This window comes from Lepidochelys kempii, chromosome 10, assembly GCF_965140265.1.
Source record: "Lepidochelys kempii isolate rLepKem1 chromosome 10, rLepKem1.hap2, whole genome shotgun sequence".
NCBI classification, from domain to species: Eukaryota; Metazoa; Chordata; order Testudines; family Cheloniidae; genus Lepidochelys; species Lepidochelys kempii.
The window spans coordinates 31,434,529-31,450,216 of record NC_133265.1 but is presented as its reverse complement, the minus strand read 5'-3'; the positions used below and the strand labels follow the sequence as shown (position 1 = coordinate 31,450,216).

The window sequence follows — 15,688 nt, the reverse complement described above, 5'->3', positions numbered from 1 at the left end:
ATAACATTCATAAACCAGTCGGAGAACACTTCAATCTCTCTGGTCACGCGATTACAGACAGGAAAGTTGCGATATTACAACAAAAAACTTCAAATCCAGACTCCAGCGAGAAACTGTTGAATTGGAATTCATTTGCAAATTGGATACAATTAACTTAGGCTTGAATAGAGACTGGGAGTGGCTAAGTCATTATGCAAGGTAACCTATTTCCCCTTGTTTTTTCCTACCCCCCCCCCATAGACGATCTTGTTAAACCCTGGATTTGTGCTGGAAATGGCCCACCTTGATTATCATACACATTGTAAGGAGAAAGAAAAGGAGTACTTGTGGCACCTTAGAGACTAACCAATTTATTTGAGCATGAGCTTTCGTGAGCTACAGCTCACTTCATCAGATGAAGTGAGCTGTAGCTCACGAAAGCTCATGCTCAAATAAATTGGTTAGTCTCTAAGGTGCCACAAGTACTCCTTTTCTTTTTGCGAATACAGACTAACACGGCTGTTCCTCTGAAACCTGTCATTGTAAGGAGAGTGGTCACTTTAGATAAGCTATTACCAGCAGGAGAGTGGGTTTGTGTGTGGGTGGGGGGGGGTGGGGTGAGGGGTGAGAAAACCTGGATTTGTGCTGGAAATGGCCCAGCTTGATTATCATACACATTGTAAGGAGAATGATCACTTTAGATAAGCTATTACCAGCAGGAGAGTGGGGTGGGGGGAGGTATTTTTTCATGCTTTGTGTGTATAAAAAGATCTTCTACACTTTCCACAGTATGCAGCCGATGAAGTGAGCTGTAGCTCACGAAAGCTTATGCTCAAATAAATTGGTTAGTCTCTAAGGTGCCACAAGTACTCCTTTTCTTTTTGCGAATACAGACTAACACGGCTGTTACTCTGAAACCTTCTTCAACACTTGCTACTATAAATCGTTTTCACTGTCATACACATAATACACAGTGTTGTACAATAAAATATGCATATCTAAGGCTGTAAAAAAGATTTCTACTACATTATATTTGTGAAATAGTATGTGCTAATTTAGTTAAAGAAGATCATAATGCATGTGCACAATGGGCAGAGTTAAGTCTGCCTGTGCTAATTTGACACGTTAACTTAGATTCATAGATATTAAGGTCAGAAGGGACCATTATGATCACCTCGTCTGACCACCTGCACAATGCAGGCCACAGAATCTCACCCACCCACTCCTGCAATAAACCTCTCACCTATGTCTGAGCTATTGAAGTCCTCAAATCATGGTTTAAAGACTTCAAGGAGCAGAGAATCCTCCAGCAAGTGACCCGTGCCCCATGCTACAGCACAAGGCGAAACCTCCCCAGGGCCTCTTCCAATCTGCCCTGGAGGAAAATTCCTTCCCAACCCCATATATGGCGATCAGCTGAACCCTTAGCATATGGGCAAGATTCACCAGCCAGATACCCAGGAAAGAATTCTCTGTAGTAACTCAGATCCCACCCTGTTGCGGTTCAGTGATGAGACAGAACACAGCTTTATGCAAGCAAACAGGCTGGTCAGCGGAGATGGGCTGTTCTGCCCCCCCTGCCTTCCACCTTCTCCTTTTATTATATTTCTCCCCCTAAGCATTACACACTGCTACACAAAGGAATGTATGACGTTAATTTATATGCTTAGTTACCATTCTCTATCTACTACAATCCTGGTTCTCAGGCCTTGAGCCCAGGCTAAAGAAACCTCCCACAGTTGCTGTCCAAACAATTAAGTTCTCAGGGTTCATATCTAGCCCTTGTCCTTGGATAGAGCAATGTGTGCATTGCTCCTGGGAAACAGTCAGGGTGTGCCCCGCCTGCTTCCAGGTGGAATAGCTAGACATTAACCCTTCACCACCCCATCTAACTTGAGTGGTTAGCTGGGAAAAGAAACAGTTACTATGAGGTAAGTAACTGAACTGTGCTTCTCCAAGATGTTCTGTGCATGTGGATCCCACTCATGGTGTGGTAGCACCCCTTGCACAGGAGTTCGGAAACTTAAAAAGCAGTGTCCATTAAGGGGTCATGCGTGCACCCTTTGTGTCCTTGCACCCCCTCTCCTAAGGGCAAAGGGCAGTGTGACCCTGCTCACTCCCTCAGTTCCTTCTCGCCATCCAGAGTCTCAAAGAGTCTCCGAGCTGTGGGGATGTGCTGTGGGTCATGGGATCCACCATGCAAAGAGCATGTTAAAAAGCCAGTTACTGTAAGTAACCATTTTTTCTTCTTTGAGTTCCTGTGCACGTGGTTTCCCCTCATGGTGATTAACAGGCAATTCAGAAATCAAGGTGATGGGAACTCAGAGCTCATTTGAACAGAGATTGCAGGACTGCTCTTCCCATTTGTGCATCTGCTCTGAAAGCTGATACCAAGGAATAATGCTTGGAAAGAAGTATACAATGAAGATCAAGTTGCTGTTTTGCAAATTTCAGCAATTGGTATCCTACTCAAGCACCCTGCTGAGGCTGCATGTGATATAGCAGAATGAGCAGTTACTCTGGCTGGAGGCTGGAGTTTGTTAATAAGGTAGGAAACTTTTATACACTCCATGATCCATTTAGATCATTGTTGAGAGGAGACTGATTTTCCCTTTGAAGCACTGCCATAAGCAATAGAAAGATAGCTCAGGAAATCACCAAGATTTGTTATATTAAGGTAGTATAAGAACATGAGAATGCCCATACTGGGTCAGACCAATGATCCATCTAGCCCAGTATCCTGTCTTCCAACGGTGGCCAATGCCAGATGCTTCAGAGGGAATGAACAGAGCAGGGCAATCATAGAGTGATTTATCCAGACCCAGCTTCTGGCAGTTAGAGGCTTAGGAACACTCAGAGCATGGAGCTGTATCCCTGACAATCTTGGCTATTGCCATGGATGAACCTATCTTTCATGAATGTGTCTAATTCCTTTTTGAACCTAGTTATACTTCTCGCCTTCACAACATCCCTTGGCAACGAGTCCACAAGTTGTCTGTGCATTGTGTGAAGAAGTACTACCTTATAGTTTGTTTTAACCCTTCTGCCCATTAATTTTCAATGGGTGACCCCTTGTTCTTGTTTTATGCGAAGGGGTAAATAACACTTTCTTATTCACTTTCTCCACACCACACTTTAGATTCAAGTTTGAGAACAGATGTAAGGTTGATTTTACAGAGTTGGAGACCTGCTGAACTGATCTTCTGCGGATTAACCAATCGTTGAGGTATGGGTATACAAATACCTTGATGCTGGAGATGGGCAGATACTACTAACAGGCATTTTGTAAACACCAGGAGCAGTGAGGAGGCTGAACAGGAGAACCCTGAATTGATAATGATTGTGTAGTACATGGACATGAAGAAGTTTCTTGGTATTCCAACATGAAAAGGTGTTTTGCAAATTGAGGGTACTGAACCAGTCCATGAGATCTAATGAATGTGTGATATATGCCAAAGTCACCATGCAGAATTTTGTACTGATGGAGGTGTTAAGGAACCTGAGGTCCAGTATGGGGCTCTATAGCCCCTTTTCTTTTTGGGTACAAGAAAGCAGAGGGAATAAAATCCTTCTCCCTTGAAGAGTTGGAGGACTGGCTCTATTGCTCCCAACTCCAGGAGCGATAGTATTTCTGGACACACGACTCACGGGAGATTGGTCCCTCAAGAGACATAGGGACGGTAGTGGTGGGGGAGGGTATAATATGGAATTGGAGGGTATACTCTTCCTGAATGGCCTGTAAGACCCAACGGTCCGATGTTATGGAAGTCTAGGCATATTTGAAAAAGAAAAGGAAAGTACCAAAAAGGGGAAGAGAAGGGTACAGATCCACAGTCTAGTGCAGAATCCTTAACTGAAGCTTCAAAACTGTTGCTCTCCTGTTGGTACTCTAGCCACTTCTCTCCTGCTGAATTACCAACATGGCATTTGTCGCTCCTCATTCTTTACTAAAGCTGAACTGTTCTTGTTCAAGGGAGGGTTCCATCGTTCTCCTAATCCCGGCAATGAAGATGTATTCATGTATCTTCATCCCATGTAATAGCAACTTTATTCCTTTATATAGTTTCCTCATTCCTCGATGCTTCCCTTCTCATGTTCTGGGATCAAGATAGACTTACACAATTTCCCACACAAACAGAAACTAAAATTGCTAAATCAGAGTACTGTTAATTGCCTGGGCCAGAATATCTCATAACGTGTATGGATAAAACCTCTTTCTCCCAACCTAGCTAAAAAGAACTCTAAAAAGTTAGCAAGCAGGGTAACACACTGTTGTCCTATGAAAAGCGGCCCACTGTGCACTGAATGGATCAACAGATGGGTGGGGAAGTTGTGAGTTAACCAAGATACAGCTTGCTGTGAGACTGAATGTCAAATGAGGCAAACTGTTACCTCAAAAAAATCCAAACCAAATTTTTCGCCCCCAAATGATATACTATCCATTTGTTTGCCCTCAAAGTCAAATATACCATGCATTATCTGTTTTGTACCAAAAATGTGCCTTTTACCCCAAATTAGAAGCTGCATGTTTGTGTGCCCTGTGAGTCAGATCTACATCTCTCTATAGGAGGACAGCATCTCTTGTTGTGTTGTAAGCCCTATATAATATGAAATACTTATAGACAAAGAATGTATGGCGTATGTCCATTGGTCTTTGGAAGATAAGGGATTTTGTTGGTTTTCATTGTAAATAACTGTTGCATTCTAGAAGTAAAAGGAATTGTATGCACAAGGAAGATGTTGAAATATATAAACTAGGGTATACCTTTGAATTATTAAAAGAAATTGCTTAAAAAGAGCAGAAATCCAACTAATTATGTGGGCTAATACTGAAATACAATCCTTGAAATTAATCAAACAGAAAAAGCCACCAATAAGGAAAGGATTGAAGAAATGCATTGTACACAGATGCCATCTACTGGATGCCAATGGAAGCAGCAGAGAAACAAAGCTGAAGTCTGAACCCTTATTTGACATGTGTCCAACAGAAATCGAGAGGGTGACCCTCTCCAATGGCCCCTGGAAGCACAGCATATAAAACTAAGGTCACCATGTGGGACCCCAGAGCTCACTGATGGGGGAAAGACTCTTTTCATCCAGAGTCACAGGACCAAGAGTTGACTGAACCCACGAAGAAGCTGCAGAATCCTAAGTGCAACCAATGCCTTGAACAACTGTGTGGAAAGGACTCTCCCCCCATCCCTGGGTTAAGTGGTGAGATTTCATTTCAAAGATTATATTTCTTATTTGGTTCCTTAATATAAATAACTAAAGATTAGCTCACTGAGTCTACATCTCAAGTAACTATATCTTAGATCGGTAAGCATTAGTCTTACCGGTTAACCTGCCTTAACTGTTAATCCCGGGCTGGCCGGCCGGCATCAGTGGCCCCGCTGCCCGACCGGAGCAGCACCTCCCAGCTGGAGCAGTGGCCCCGGCTGTGCTGGCCAGCGGGATTCGCCACAGAGGCTTAATCAGTTAATTGTTTAAACGACATTTTAAATTGTTTAAATGGTTAACTTTTTAAAAACAGTATTTACATCCCTAATGCTGGGCTTTGTAAGTCCAAGCAAATTGGCCTAAGAGAGATATGAACCATAATTTTAAGCAATTCCTTTTGATATTCTGTACTTGTCTGCTTTGAGACCAAACCATTCAAATAGCAGGCACTTAGAAGTGCCTTACAGACACACACATTCTTACTCCTTGAAGAAATACTGGAATTGTGATAAGTGTATTAGATACTACACAACTGATGATAACAAGTAAATGCTATAAGAAATTTTGGTGATTTGCATTAATGTAACTGCTGAGCCCCAACCCTAGTCTATGACAATTGCTTGTAAGATTATATTGTTGTGCTCGGTACAGGCCTAGAACACTGGTTTTGTCTACCCTTGATTGATGAACTGTTGATTGTATACTAATGTGGTTCTGGGTGAATTAATACATTGTTGACTGGTTAAGAGAAACTAAGTGTACTGATCTGAGAAGTACTGTCTAAGATAAAAGTTAACCTGAAAAGAACCTGTCATTAAATTAGTAAACCAACGCTTCCTGGACTCAATAAAAAAGGGTTATTAATCTATTAGATTCCATCTAACATTGCCTATAACACTGACCAAACTGAAATCTAGTTGATCAGATTTCAGTTTTAAAATCTGACTGGTATGTTGGAAAAATCATAACACTGACCTTCATTGACGTTTACACCAGGCTGAGTACAGGGGAACAAAGCCATTTAATAAGTGACAGCGTGGGTGAAGCAGTAGGTAGGACACTAGGGTGGCGCTAGATATGAAGGGAGAGGCCAGGATTAAGAGCAGCAAAGGAGTGGCTGCTCTTGCACCCCGCTCTTTACTATAAGGTGTTGAGTTTTGGGTTTTTTTTTACTCTGAAAGAGAAAGTGATGGGAAAAGGTAGAGGGCAGTCCTTTTTCTTCCCCACCAACCTCCTTTATTCCCCATCAGCATGCTCCTGTGTGATCCCATCCCCACCCCACTTTTTCACTTTGAAAATATAAACAATCTACAGAGAAGGGACAAAGGTGATGGCAATTGAGGCAACTTGCTACTTTCAGCCCCAACAGTTACTCTGGGCACCAGCCACCACTGCTAAGATGGATACAGAAGTCCTGACATTCCCCTCCCCCATTACAAGTTCAAATCCTGTCTAGGCTTGGACTGGAGAACTAGTGTAAGTGACGACAAAGAGGCAAAGCCACATCTAACCTAGAAAAATAGGCAATATTTAAAAACATTAGCTAACATGTTTTAAAAAATAGTATGCACTGAATTTAACCTCCTTTAAAAATGTTATCTGGCTAAGTAATATTTTTAAACAACGTATATCCTAGTGTAGAGAGGGCCCAAGAGAGCAAAAATTAATCTGTTAGAGGGAAGAGATTTTTAGCAAGTGTTTAAAACTCTTGGCTCATTTTTCTTAACTATTTTACTCCAATGCCAAATTGACATTTTGAATAAAGGAAGCTTTGTTAATCATTAAGCACCCACACTCTTTTCGACTAGGATATTGAGAGTTCATAACAAGCCTTAGTCATCTCATTTTTATATCCTGGTAGTCCCTAGAGGCAAACAAAACTGGGACAGGAAAGTGCCCAATGTGTTAGATACTTTCACACATTGTGAAAGACAATCCTGCTCTGAACAGATGAGACGAAGGGTAGGAGAAAGTAATTATTTTTCTGATTTCACAGATGTGCACAAGAATCTAATGTACAAAGTAATGACAATTTCAAAATTAAGCCAATAAGAAAACATTCAGCTCATTTTCATGCAGGTAACATATGAACTTAGATTATGAACACCCAGAACCTGATTACATTACCTACTTAGCTCATAAGCCTGCGTAAGCATATCCCGCTCATAAACAATATCTACAGGCTGGACAGCTTTTGTGATCATCTCTTCCTCCTCCTCATCATGGTAATCATTCACTTTCTTTCGAAATTCCTTCACTAGTTTGAGGCATCGGACCATGACATCAGTCCCTGAGAACACATGAAACTACTGGTTAGTAAAATAACTGAATAAAATCTGTGGGTGAAAAGGAGGGATCCACATGAAAAATAAGTTAATTCGTTTTTCTCAGCATTGACAAACAGAATGACATTCCAGTTAAGTATCTTAATGAATTATCACAAATGGAACTGGGCACTCGCATATGGGCCTGATGGAAACTCTCACAGCCTTGAGGTTTTAAACCATGGATACAGATGGAAAGGTCTCCTGCTCATCTGCAAAGGTAACATAGGATATCTCTAGGGCTCAAACAGTGAAGTATTTGAGGGGATGTGAAAAAAGTCCTATAAAAAGACATAATATGAAATTAGGGAACTTTTAATTATGTGCAAGAAGGTGTGTGAATGGTGATCCTGTGAGACACATCTCTTCAGAAAACCAATATAGATTGCAATCTCTTCAAAGACACTGTCCTTTTGCTCCGATAATCACCTAACAAATGTTTGGGTCTTTTAAAGAAAGTAATTAACTGTAATAATTTTAGAGACTAACCAATTTATTTGAGCATAAGCTTTCGTGAGCTACAGCTCACTTCATCGGCTGCATACTGTGGAAAGTGTAGAAGATCTTATTATATACACACAAAGCAAGAAAAAATACCTCCTCCCACCCCACTCTCCTGCTGGTAATAGCTTATCTAAAGTGATCACTCTCCTTACAATGTGTAGTCTCTAAGGTGCCACAGGTACTCCTTTTCTTTTTGCGAATATTGGATTTGTGCTGGAAATGGCCCAACTTGATTATCATACACATTGTAAGGAGAGTGATCACTTTATATAAGCTATTACCAGCAGGAGAGTGGGGTGGGAGGAGGTATTTTTTCACGCTTTGTGTGTATATAATAAGTTCTTCTACACTTTCCACAGTATGCAGCCGATGAAGTGAGCTGTAGCTCACGAAAGCTTATGCTCAAATAAATTGGTTAGTCTCTAAGGTGCCGTAAGTACTCCTTTTCTTTTTGCGAATATAGACTAACACGGCTTTTTACTCTGAAACCTGTAATAATTTTATCTATCAAAATGTAATACCACCCTTGAAGTTTTACAGCCCTTCTACTCTATGAAAACAATAGACTCAGGGAACCTGGTTACAACACAGCTATCTTTTGAGCTGTTGTAATATGGTTAAAATGTATAATGTGGATGAAACATCACAGTGTTGGAACCAGGACTAAACCAACAGATTTGTTTCAGGTTTCCCGTGCAGACTCAGGAAAATGATGTGGCATTAGTCACAGACGGCTCTCTTGATAACAATATATATGGACAAGAAACTCTTAAAAGTTTACCTTTTGCATCCGTGAAACAGTGGAAAACTTAGTACTGTGCATCTAGGGAATGGTCAGATTTGTTAACACAAATGGCAGACTGAAAAATATTGGGGAAAAATACACACTGTGAAAATGGGTATTTGATAGAAAATCTTTCCTGGGTCTAAAACTAATGCACACATGGAAGGATGACATTAGTACATTAACTAATCATATCATAATCCAACTAATCCCTGGTTAATTGTTTAATGCTCAATATATCCCTGGAATGGATAATTATTTCAGGTGAGTTGTGTTGTGTACTAGCAAATTTATAACTTGATATATACCTGAGATGCAAAGGAAGCTTTACCTTTAAACACTCTGCAAATTAAGATTTTGGTTAGTTTATAGACTTGATGATATCCGCACGTACATAATAAAGATGTGGCTGCAATTACCTTTCTTTGTTTTATAGGGTCCGCCATCAGGGTGAATGTCCTGTAACGGGGTAGATAATACTTTGGCCAGGCCAGCGTTCATCATATATTGATACAGACGTTTGAATGTTCTTTCACAGAGACCCTACAATAACAGTAACAGTAAAGAGAAATGAAAAGGATGTCACTATTCTAAGGAGCATTCCCTACAAATCAGGAAGCTAATAGAACTAAACCCTTGATTTTCATAGAGATGTAAACAGAGAAACATCTTTCTGTCCCTGAGGTGCTTGACTCAGTTACTATATGCCTCTAGCCCCTTGACCAGGACTTTAGATCCCACTTCTTCTCTTTCATTTACCTGGTTTTTAGTACCCAGTTGTCTTTCCCTATCTACAAGCTCTCCATTATCTGTCTTGGAAAATAGCTTTCCTATTATCACATCTGCCTCTAATTACCATCCCTTGCCTCCTTTCTTCCACTGTGTTCAGTTTATTCAAACGTCCTAGTCCTCAACTAAACCTTTCATTCCATTCAATCCTGCTTCTGCCCTCTCCATTCAGAACTGTCAAGATCAAAAATAATAATATATTACAAATGGAAAAAAGGGAAAGTTGATAGTAGTGAATGTAAATCAGAAGCTAGGAATTGTAGAAAATTGATCAGGGAAGCAAAGGGACACAAGGAGAACTCTATGGCCAGCAGAGTTAAGGATAAGAAGGAGGTTTTTTTAATGCACATCAGGAACAAAAAGAATCCTAACAATGGCTCTGGTCCATTACTAAATGGAAATGGTAGAATTAATAATAATGCCAAAACATAAGTAGTGGTCAATAAATATTTATATTTTATATTTGGGAAAAGAACAGATGATGCAGTCATATCATCTGTTAACACTCTTTCCATTCCACTGGTATCTTAGAAGGATGTTAAACAGGAGCTACTAAAGACAGACATTTTAAAATCAGCAGGTCAAGATAACTTGCATCTAAGAGTTTTAAAAGAGCAGGCCAAGAAGCAGACTGGGTCATTAATGCTTATTTTCAAGAAGTCTGAGAACAACAGGGAAGTTCCAGAAGACTGAAAGAAAGCTAATGTTGTGCCAATATTTTAAAAGGGCAGATGGGATGACCTGGGTAATTATAGGCCTGTCAGTCTCACATTGATCCTGGGCAAAATAATGGAGCAGCTGATACAGAACTCGATTAACAGAGAATTAAAGGAGGGTAATATAATTAATGCCAATCAACATGGGTTTATGGAATATAGATCCTTTCAAACTAACTTCATATATATATATTTATGAGATTACAGGTTTGGTTGATAAAAGTAAAAAAGTGTTGATGTAATAGACCTTTTTAAGGCAATCTTGGGGCACTTCTCACAGTCCCTCACGTACTAGCTCCTGACTTCCCTACGACCCAAATGGAGTTGAAGCAGCCAAAGGAAGATGAGAAACTAGTGACTAATGGGATGTAAGGAGTTCAGCCACCAGCTGGAGGCAACATAGAAGACAGCAGAGGAACCCCAGAGTCCATACAAAACACTGTGGCCCAGTGTGAAGGGGAAAGTGATCTGCATTCCCCTTGCTCCCAGAAACAGGGAAGACGGGATCACAGAGCTCCTTCCCCTCCCACTGCTCTCCTTCCTTCAGGAGTGGGGATAAAGGTAGCCCCAAGCCTATCTTCAGAGCAGGCACCTTAGGAGGCTGCTCACTGCAGCTATGCAGCTCCAGAGGCTCCCAATGGGGTGGGAGAAGCAGAGGCCTACCTTCCAATCCTAGTCTGCCTTTCTGGGCTCCCGTCCCAGTCCCACCGCACCCCTCCCCCACTGGTTGTCAATCTGCCAGTCTTCTCCTATTCCTCCCCACAACTTTTACTCCCAGTTTCTCTCCCCATCTGCCAACCTCTAAGTCCCAGTCTCCCCCAGGTTCCATGTCCCAGTTTACTCCCTCTGGTCTGGTTCTTGTCCCTTCTGCACTCAATTCAGAAAGCTTACTCCTTCATGATGCCTGGGCCCAGAAAAAGGAGCACTAAGAACACAGGCTCTTACTTCCAGTGCCTGGCTCCACCCCAGCCCAACCTGCATCAGCCAAGAGTGGCAATGGCAGAGAACGCCCTGCTTAGCCCCTTCAGCCTGGGTAGGTGTACGCTCACTGCAGATGGAGTCTGTGGAGAATGCAGCTGTGAAGCTCCAGCAGGTCTCTACTTAGTATATGTGGACTGAGATTTTTCAGAGGCTTAAAACCTGGCCAAATTTGAGTACATTTTCACCATACCAGCAAAAAGCACTTCCCTGACACAAAGGCCACTCGCTTCTTAATGTCAAGTCCTTGCTCCAGAACATGGGGGCGCTAGAGATTCTCAGATAAATGGTTGTTTATTTAATATGATAAACAACATTTTCCCTATACCTCATTCTGGGAAATGGCTGAGCCATTTTGTCTGAAACTTTCTAAAGTTTGTTTTGAATTAGACACCTGACACTGCAAATTTCAGCCTGAGAAGTTAAAGTCTGGCACTTTGAAGCAACGGAAAACAGGTCTGTTTAATGGGAAGTATTATAAGGTTGTCTAACACGTCTCATTATACAGACCAATTCTGCTTGTAATGCTGAATTTTTGGATTTCATTAACAGCAAATTGAGAACTTGAAAGCAAATGATAATCTCACCAGTTCTTCCCTCAGATTCCCCAATTTTTCCATTTTGTTTGGTCGACTGCTCAGCATACTTGAGAGCTTCTCCATAAGGATATCATATTTACTCCTCCTAAAACAAAAGAAGGTTATTCAACATATGAAATTCATGAACACTGACATTTGTATCCAGAAATATCACAGAAAACACTAGTTACCATCACAGAGGCAGACTGAGAAATAAAAAGCAAAGATTTTAGCAACATTTGAGGGAATATCAAGTTGTTTATGTTTAGGTCTTACAAAAGATAGATGCAATTCAATTTTTGAATAGTCTTTGAATTTGGACTCAAAACCCAACATTTATCTGCAAAAAGAACAGGAGTACTTGTGGCACCTTAGAGACTAACAAATTTATTTGAGCATAAGCTTTTGTGGGCTGCAGCCCACTTCATCGGATGCATAGAATGGAACATATAGTAAGAAGATATATATATATACATACAGAGAATATGAAAAAGGTGGAGTAAGAGGCTAATTAATTAAGATATTCTCTGTATATGTGTGTGTGTATATCTATCTTCTTACTATATGTTCCACAACTACTCCTGTTCTTCTTTCTAAAAGTTGATAAATCCCATATAGATTTCAGCAGAGCCTTTGACCCACATTAATACTTCACAAACATAGTGATGTATGCACAGTACCCAGATGACTTCCCCAAATTATCTCTACACATCACATTCCCCACACCACATATCTTTATTTATGCTATCAATCCCTGGTTTGCCTCCTGGAAGCATGAGAACACAAAAAGCTTTATGAAGTCCATGTAGGTTTAATGGTTCCTACTAACAGGCCTTAGTTACAGGACTACCTACACTTCATCAAACAATATTCAAAGGTTGGATGCTTTTCTGATATAAAACTATATTTGATATAAACATTGTTTGTCATGGGAAACTGTAAGAAGTCATACTTGACAATTTTTTTTTACCCACTTCATATTTAAAAGCCCACACTCTGTTACACTGTTCATATACAGAGTCAAATTTTAAAAAATTTATAGAGGAGTTCATTTCATTTACACACAGAGTGCTGGTAGGGGAATGCCCTTCACCCAGGTGGGTCAAACAGCAGATGCAAATATCCAATACCAGGAAGACAGCCAGATACCCAAGCTGTTCTGAAGCCAGGCCTGCTGTTTCACTGTGACCATGCCAAAGCCAGTGCAGGATCTAACTATGCAACAGAGAAAAAGAGAGTCAGAAGTAAAAATTCACTAGAAGGCACTATAGATGCTATCCAACAACAACACAGCTATTAAAACAATGTACAAGAAAAACCCGGTCTCTGTAGGACAAGACCAGGCAGTAGGATACCTACCACTCAAACCATGGCTGGAGGTGGGGCACACATCCTTTATACAACCTCTGTCTCTGAACGCTGTGAGAAGGAGCTAATGCAGCAACCAATAGGCACTGCTTCCAGAAAGTTCTGATAGTCCTGTGGCACCGGGGCATGTCCTAATGATAAGAAAGTACACATGCCACCCTGAAGAACCACCTAACATCTGTTGGGTACATACCTGTCAACATGAAAGCGGTTCAAAAGCAGAAGAATGGAGTGCTGCTGGGCTCCACTTGGTAGTCTTATGACATGGGACTGCATTGAAATGAGACCATTTTTGTCTAATACTCTTCTGTGATAATGCATTTTACCAGCATCCACCCTAGAGAAGACAAGACATCCACAGAACCTCCCATGATGACTTGTAAATAAATATAATAAACAAATTATATTCATATAGCACCTGTCATCTCAATGCCCTTTACCAACTTAAATTACTATACAAATTGCCTGTACAACCTTAATTCAGCCCTCTTGTGCATATACATTATGATAGTCTTATTACATAATCACATACAACTTTCTCCACAGGACCACGTTCAATGTACAGGAAATGAATCAGGGTAGTACACTGAATGAGGCTGTTGTCTATAGGACTCAGCCTCATTTGTTGCAGAAGTTAAATGTATAATAAATGAGAAAAAATACTATTGGAAAAGAAAGGCTGGTCTTACGGTTAAGGTAGCTGACTGTCACACAGAGATTGGATTTTATCTCCACTTCCACCACGTGATGCCGGGCAAGTCACTTAAACCAAAATTTTCACAGGTGGCACTAACTGTGTTTTTCATTTTCTTGAAACAACTGGGGTCTGATTTACAAAAGTGCTGAGAAGTCATAGCTGCAGCTGAACTCAATGGGAGCTGTGCTCTGAGCATATGAAGTTCTACAAAAATATTAAGTACCCCAAAAAATCAGTCCCCAAATGTCTCAAGTTGAGCACCCAAAATAGACAATTATGACCTTCATATCTCTGTGCCTCAGTTCCCTATTTGTAAAATAAGGTAATCCCACCACCGCATCTCACAAGAGTGTTGTAAAGGTAAATTCATTAATGTTGGTGAAGCACTCAGATTATGATGGGAGCTCTAGAGAAACATCCATGAGGAAATTAATAGTTCTGTATTCAATGCAGGGTTAGGATGCTGTGAGTGTTGCAGGAATGCAGAATTGGTCAGCGCTATGCTCGGCTGATGTGGCAACTCCTGGTGTCAGACGCCATCACGTGGTCGAGGGACATCTACCTAGAACACATCACTGGACATCGGCAATACCAGGAGTGATGAGCTGAAATGCTGATGAGTAGCAAAGTCGGGAAAATATCTGAAATACTTCCCTGATGGACTGTATTTTCTAAGGAACAACCTATCCTAATTTCTCAGATACTGAGGGACAATCTTCACTCATTGCCATATTTGCTTTCCACAACCAACTCTCTGTATAACTTTTCATGAGTGATGTAACTGAATATTTGGATACTAATCTCTAAACTGTCTTGTTAAATTTATTCACCTAAATTTGGGTTATTTCAGATTAGGTACTATATGTATTTTATGACTTTTAAAACAAACTTTGTATTTTTGGATAATCTAAGCACTATACCCAGATGTACAGACACTCTTTCCTTAACCTGTGTATTATATAATTTTAACATTAGATTTAATAAGAAATTGTAAATATGGCCTGGGGCCACACGCTGAATGATGAGGATAAAAAATACTGACTAGCCGCTCAACATTAATTCTGGCATTTCCCAACTTCTATGTGTTTGACTTTGCAACCTTAACATTCTTTTGGTATATTTTTTTTAAAATGTAATTTCTTAAGTTCTTTAAAAAGCAAATGGAAAGAAAAGAAATTCCATCATGTAGAACCATACAGACCCCACTTTCCAGCAAGGCTGGAACCTTTAGGCCCACAGCACAGTCTTCTGCCACTGGACCTAACAGAGTAACTGGTAGCAGTAGCAGGCTACTATCCTCTGTGTACCAGCCATGAGAGACAGGTAAGAGTTTCCCAGAGGGTTTCTTCTGCTGTCTAGCCAATAGCTATAAATGTTGAGACTCAGGAATCCTGGGTTTAATTCCAAGTGTTCTAGTACTTACAGACTCTTCTGTACCTGTATCCCCTCTGCTTCTAACCCAACCCCAGCCTGATCCTGCCTTCCCCCCGTGTTTTCCAGACAGGCTGTTTCCTCCTACCCTGAAACTGTGACAGGTGCATCTCTGATCCCACAGAGACCTCCATGCAAAATTTTGAGTCCCTAACATCATCCTCTGAAACAGATGAACGGTCATTGTTTTTTTAAATTCAGCCTGGGGCAAAGACCTAACGTAAAATTTTTCAACTTGAACATTTAGATTCTGACAAAATTATAGGCAACAAAAAACAGGGTCTTACAATGGAAAGCATAGCTCCATGTATAATTAACAT

General features: G+C 40.7%; 1 protein-coding gene across 6 annotated transcripts in view; it reads right to left on the bottom strand.

Annotated features, from left to right (window-relative positions):
* Window positions 1–15,688, bottom strand: part of GTF3C1 (general transcription factor IIIC subunit 1) — an 82,453-nt gene that overhangs the window by 56,235 nt on the left and 10,530 nt on the right. Inside the window, exons 4-7 of one of the 6 annotated variants that reach the window (XM_073362655.1) lie at window positions 13,434–13,577; window positions 11,882–11,978; window positions 9,231–9,354; window positions 7,331–7,489 (exon numbers count right to left, since the gene is read on the bottom strand). In XM_073362655.1, the coding sequence (XP_073218756.1) occupies window positions 7,331–7,489; window positions 9,231–9,354; window positions 11,882–11,978; window positions 13,434–13,577 (524 nt within the window). Of the gene's footprint in view, window positions 1–7,326; window positions 7,490–9,230; window positions 9,355–11,881; window positions 13,578–15,688 lie in introns of those variants that run through there. The other 5 variants (XM_073362659.1, XM_073362658.1, XM_073362656.1 and 2 more) reach the window with 5 other exon arrangements.